This window comes from Primulina tabacum, chromosome 16 (genome assembly GCF_025594145.1).
Source record: "Primulina tabacum isolate GXHZ01 chromosome 16, ASM2559414v2, whole genome shotgun sequence".
NCBI lineage: Eukaryota > Viridiplantae > Streptophyta > Magnoliopsida > Lamiales > Gesneriaceae > Primulina > Primulina tabacum.
In genome coordinates, this window is record NC_134565.1 from 1,294,186 (window position 1) to 1,300,583 (window position 6,398).

The 6,398-nt window shown below is 38.6% G+C and overlaps 1 protein-coding gene across 1 annotated transcript; it reads left to right on the forward strand.

Annotated features, from left to right (window-relative positions):
- Window positions 1-378: 378 nt before the first annotated feature.
- On the forward strand, window positions 379-6,068 carry LOC142528872 (protein MLN51 homolog). Its single transcript, XM_075634130.1, has 11 exons — window positions 379-1,152; window positions 2,232-2,334; window positions 2,431-2,651; window positions 2,726-3,555; window positions 3,849-3,963; window positions 4,158-4,283; window positions 4,766-4,821; window positions 4,901-4,946; window positions 5,028-5,252; window positions 5,639-5,729; window positions 5,820-6,068. Exons 1-9 carry the CDS (start codon window positions 620-622, stop codon window positions 5,053-5,055), a joined length of 2,058 nt encoding a protein of 685 aa, XP_075490245.1. The 5' UTR covers window positions 379-619; the 3' UTR covers window positions 5,056-5,252; window positions 5,639-5,729; window positions 5,820-6,068.
- The last annotated feature ends 330 nt before the right edge of the window (window positions 6,069-6,398 follow it).

The window sequence follows — 6,398 nt, forward strand, 5'->3', positions numbered from 1 at the left end:
CTATGATTTGTTTACGAAATTTGAAGTTAAAGTCTTTTTTATTTTGTATTATTAAATTTAATTTAAATATTTTTAAATATTTGAATGAATTTTAAATTCTTAAAAATAAATAAATTCGAAATAAAAAATTCTTTTAAAATATGTCAATCAAACCATAATCGTAATCAGTGGTTTATATTTAAGGATCGAGAGTTTCGAACCTGAACTGATGGTTCTGTACCATGTAACCGAGGATTTCGAACCGTGGTATGTCAAGCGTATTTTACCAAAACACCCATTAAGGAATCGTATGACAACACTATTTCTCCTGCACTGTCCATTTTTTCGGAGGTGCATATCCGTCTTTCGACGTAATTCTCTCTCTATATATATGAACCAAATCTAATCGATTTGTGGAATTGACTCCTCTTCAAAACCACACAAAATCAAACCCAATTTTTTCTCGAGATTCTACCTAATCGATTCTAAACTACGATGGATTTTTGATTGTTTTTCCCTGATTGTCGCGAAATTTTCTGTCTCCTTCCCGAAGAGGTAATTTTTCTGGCCGTTCGTTGCGATTGCTCAGCTTAGGGTTTCGGGAATTGGATCTTTTTCGGTGTATTTGTTGGATTTTTTGATGAGTAGAGACGGGATGGAGGGTGAGGAGGTCGAGTATGAGAGCGATCCGGAGGAAGCGAAGTTGTCGCTGAAGATGAGGAGGAGGGTGGCGAGTGACGACGAAGAGGAGGAAGGGGAGAGCCGTAGGGAGAAGCCGGTTCGAAGGATTGACGATTCCGAAGGGGAATCGGAAGGTGCTGCGGCGGAGTACGAGGATGAGTTGGATGAGGAGGATTATGACGAGGATGAGGATTACGTGGAAGAGGAAATAGAGGAGGCGGGGTACGAAGAAAGAGGCGATAGGAGGGGAGGGGACAGTGTGGTTGCGGCGGATGTGGAGACAGCTGTGGTTAGGAAAGTGGTGGGTGATGTGGAGAAGGTGGAGGAGAAGGGAGTGAAGGAGGAGGTTACTGAGGTTAATGGTGATAGCAATGTGGATGGTGATGAGCATGATGGAGAGAAGAAGGTGGTAGAACCATATGCTGTACCGACCGCCGGGGCATTCTACATGCATGATGACAGGTTTAGAGACAATGCTGGTGGAAGGCACAGGTATGAATGATGTTTGTCGGGGTTTTGATTGATATGGTTAGTGATAGAATGCGTTGAATTGATACGACACAGGGTTTGACTGTTGATTACGAGTTAAATTTATAACTATTTGGATTGTCTGTGAACTTCTTGTGAGATCCGGTGTTAGACTTCTTATTCCTGTTTTGGTTTGAACTGGATGGACAGTATGATCCTTCCAAGATGTTGTGAAGCTTTATATGACTTGATTGACTCCCAATTTTTTTTCATGTTACATTGTTCCTCTTGCTAACATGCCTAAATCATAAACTTTTCATTTTTCTATATTTTGGATGATTCAGCGCATACGATTTAGTTTTAGTTTCTCCCTGCTTTACAATTATAAAATGTGGGAGGGATGCGGGTAGGTATCATAAATTACTTCTAGTTTTCAAGATTGGGCCTTGAACTGGAAGTGACTCGATAAAAGATGAAGAAAAAGAGCTAAATTAGTTTATCTAATTATGATCAGTTGCTATTTTTTATGGTCTGGTTTTTTACTTGTATCTGACCCTGATTCTTTTTTAAAAAAATTTTGACTTGTTTTATGGGCTATTTTTTCCTGTTAGTGAAGAAGGTCCAATGAAGAGATTAACTTACTGCTAAATGTAAACATAGCTGTGCTATGTTCCAAATTCTTAATTAAGTCAGGTCACTGTGCATAAATTTTAGAAGGAAACAATGGTTAGCTTAGTTGTCAAATACCTGATTGCTTTAGTTTTTATGTTTTTTATTTATACATTACATTGCTTGTTTCCTTCTTTATTTTTTGTTTGGATTCAAATTCATCCTCCGAGATGTAGGATAATGTTTCGCAGATTAAATTGGCATAAGTTTATTTATTATGATGTTTTGTATTTTTTTATATCAATCATATACCCATTTATTAGGCTTGATCTTGGTTTTGGTGTGTGATTTTATTATTCCAATTTAACAATTCGAGTGAAAAAATGGTCATGGGGCTTTGAGTGTTAGCACAGTCCAGTTGTGATTGCATGTAGTTCATTATTATGAATTAATTTTTTGAAAATTCTTCTTATTTTGGCCTTCTTTGTGCTTAGGCAAATGCTTGGAGGAAGAAAGTTATGGGAATCTAAGGATGAACGAAAATGGGGACATGATAAGTTTGAAGAGTTGACTGTGCAAGAAAGGCGTTATGAAGAGGTTAATGTTTCATCTGTGTTCTAGAAAATTTGTGTCTGTGTTTGGATGAAGGTTTTTTTCTTTAATTTTTTGGTTCTTACACGGTGCTTGTTCCAGCGTAGGAGAGGTTCAAGGGGTCATCATCGAGGTCGTGGCAGAAATAGAGGCATAGACAGTGACAATGCGCGAGGAAACAGGTCCAGAGAGTATGCTAATAACAGCAATCAGAATAATAACCATCTAAACAGTGCTCCTAAGAGTGTCAGAGGGCGAGGACCACGAAGGTATCAGCCATCCTGGAAGAAAAACAGTGATGCATCCGTCGCACTGAGCAAAGAGTGAGTAAACACATTTTCTTTTGCCTCATTATTTCCTACTTGGTTCTTATTTGTGCTACATTCTTGCATTTAAGGTCCGGGAAACTAGTTGAGAAGCCTTCCTTTGTTAGCTCTGAAAGAGCCAGTGAATCAGCATCAAATTCAGAGTCCAGTGTTGTTCTGCCCCGAAAACAAGTGTTTGCTTCCAATTTGAACATCGCTTCTCCTCCATTTTATCCTTCTGGTTCTTCAATAAAGGATAATTCAGTACCTGATAAAAAGGATGTTCATACTGGTTCAATCAATCACAATGGTCTCCCATCCGTTGCGGATGGGAATTTTGCTGGGCCAAAGTCCTCTGCTATGCTGAGGGGAAAGAGTATAGTTGATTCTATTGGTGTCGATAAGCTTTCCATTGATGATCCACTTTCTACGATGCCCAGGAAGCCTTCTAACAATGTGCATATGCCGGTGTCTAGTTCCCCATCCATTAACTCTAATCAACCTCAAATGAGGGGTCATGGAAGAGGCATAACTTCGTTCACACAAATGGCCTATCGACCCACTTCGTCTAATAACCAACCGAACAAAGTTTCTCCACCAGCCCACGTACAAGCTGTTCCGAGGAATTCTGTTCAACCTCGTTCTCAGTCTTCTGTTGGTCAGCAGTTTACACGTGTTCCCAGTGGATCACAAGCTTCTTCTCCACCGAGATCAGTTGGTCTTGTAAATGCCTATGAAACTGAGGAGCAGGAATCTTCTTCAGAATCAAGTAAATCCAAGAGTTCGTTGGTTGCCAAAGGGAAAGGGAACTTGCAAGGCGGTGGAAGAGGCTCCATCCTACATGGTGGAGCTCATGTTATAGGTGCCCCTGGCAATATGGGCAATGCTCAGGGAGATCAAAGCTTTCCATCTTTCTTGCCATGTAAGTTACTTTTTATATAGAGAGAAGTAAAACTGAATGTATTGCACTGTTGTTGAAACCAGCCGCCCTTCTGATGTGCATGACTGTAGTTCAAGAAACACAAAATACATCTTACAATGATAGTAGAAAATTCAGGCATTAATATTGGAATGGCAGCGATCTCTATTTTATTCTTTGCATATGTGTTTTTTGGCGAATATCTTGAGCAGAATATTAGTCTGCTCTATCTTTGGTCTTCCCCGGTTTTACTTTCGTGATATTTAACTTCGTGTCCCTACCAATGAATCTTGTAGTCATGCAATTTGGAGGGCAGCATCCTGGTGGAATGGGAGTTCCTGCTGTTGGCATGGCCTTCCCTGGATATGTCGGTCAACCCCAACTTGGATTAGGGAATTCTGAAATGACTTGGTAAATGTTGTTCAATGTGCTTTAGAATATATTTACTTGTTCAGCACTAGTGTATTTTTTATTGATCCGATGTCCAAATTTTTTTAGCCTTTCAGCTTATATCATCATTTTAGAAGTCAATGCAAAACATCATGATTTTGGTTCTGTTATGGTAAACACATACTTAATTGGCCCCTACCCGTGTGTCATTTCAGGTTACCAGTGTTAGCGGGTCCTGCTGGGGCCCTGGGGGCATCATATTGCCCTCCATATTTCTCTGTTGATGGATCCTATCATACTCGTCCTTCTGGGCAGTCAGCTTCTGTAATGTCTGTTTCAAGGTTAGATAGGATAATATTGCATTGATTCTGGTCTTAGTTACACACACACACACACACAAAAACATATATTGATACAATGACTTAGTTATTTACCTGGGGATTCATGTTTATCCGGTTATACCCGTGTATGTGTGGGGGCAAAGAAGTTAGTCCGAAACAGAGGTGGTTAGAATTTGCTTTTGATTCAGCACGGGAATTCTGTATTTCAGTTTTTATTGTATTCTTGATTCTTGATTTAGATCAAGGGCATGATCCTTGGTTCACTTTCTGACTCATTCAGTTTCCTAGTATGTTCATATATATATTATTTATTCTTATCTGTCATAAATCAACCTGGCTGTAGCATATTTGGCTTTATCGTCGGAATACTCATTCCCTGATTTTCTTCGATGCTTTAACTGTACCTTTGGTGAATGTATGATGTTCTTTATGTGACCAGCTCCGCAGTAACAAATAATTGACCCAAATTAATTTGGTTGCAGCAACGAAAAAAATGCAGCAAAAGTCCTTACCGATTTGAAGCCGGAACCAAGGCCTGGTGAGACCTAATGGATGTTTTATTTTCTAGTCTCGTCAATATTTCATTCACTCTTAAGTAGTTATAAATTTCTCTGCAGAGCCTGCAAATGATGATTATGTTCATAAGCAAAAAAATCCTCGCAGGTTAGTTGGTATTGTTATACATACCCCTCAATTTCGGTGAAGAACATTCCCCTTACTGATCAACCAGTTTTTGATTTGCAGATATACGGAGATGAAATTTGACCAGTGACATAGTTCGATCGATGGAATTTGTTTCAATAAGCAGAATGATCTACTGATACTGGCGGTCAATGTCTCTTCCATAGTGTTGCGGTGTTTATTGGTTATGCTTTTTGGTGCTGCATTGCATACCTTCTCTCAGGCCCTTTGTTCTCTTGTTCTTGATCCGGAGCGCTTTGGGCTACTGTGCACTTATATAATTTATAGGTATTCATTAATCACCCTCATTAGCATTCCCAAATGGCTGATCTTCTGTTGATGCACCATTTTAGAAGCTCTAATTTGTGTTTTGCTTTCTGTTTCGATACATGAAAAAATTATTGATGCCTTGACTTTATGCCCCTATAAATACATTTGAGATGTAGGAAATATACGACTGTGTTTGGAATAACAATGACTACATTTTGGGTTTATCAAAAGGTCTCCCAAACGGCTTCAATAGTATATAGATTATAGTGGTTTGATTTTGGTCTTGAAATTATTGCAAGCGTCAGGAATATCAACATTTATCATCAGCTCACTAGTTCAACTGTCTTTTCTTCATATTTCCGTCATGGCTTTTATTCCATGGTATTCATTTTTCTCCTTGACAGGTATATTTAAAGAAGATGCCCGATCATGCTGCTGAATTTAAAGGAAGATCACGGCAGTGTGACGGGTGGTATTTCATCTCACTTACGTCCGGTAAGATCATCAAAATACCCGAGAATCTTCTGTCATTCAATATTGCAAATTTTGCTTGTAATTTGTAAACGCATCTCCTGGATGAAGCAGGTATTGTGCGTTGGTCTATTGCTGAAATGATTTCAAGAAGATTGTCATGTGGGAATTACTTCTTCAAAAAGAAAAAAAAAAGCAATAACAGAAATTGATGTGCAGCCGATGCTTGGTTTGATTTATTTATTCTTCTTTTCTGTTCTAGTGAACTTGTCAATGCGTTGGGATAACTTTGTGTCTGAAGTTTCTTGTTCAAATTAACTCAGTTTCTACTATTTTTGGTTTATATATGAGAATCGTACCTTTTAATAATAAGATTTTTTGAGTCGAGGACCAATGTATTATATAGTGACACTTCCATACAATGGTTTCCAAGTCAAAATCAAATAATTCAAGTTGATGTTTTGATAATTATGATGATAATAATAAGTACAAATAAAGACAAAAAACACGAAGTTGGGCAGGACGGACAGTACGTAGAAGTGAAGGTGTGATTGGGACTTTTAAGTTTTTTCCTTGTAACATGGTACATAAAGTAGTACATCTAGGTGGATGTTGCCTAAAGGGGTTGTTGAGAGGGTCTGGGGAGATTATTTGTCATGTTTCTTTGTGGGTCATCGTTGGGGTATCCTCTCT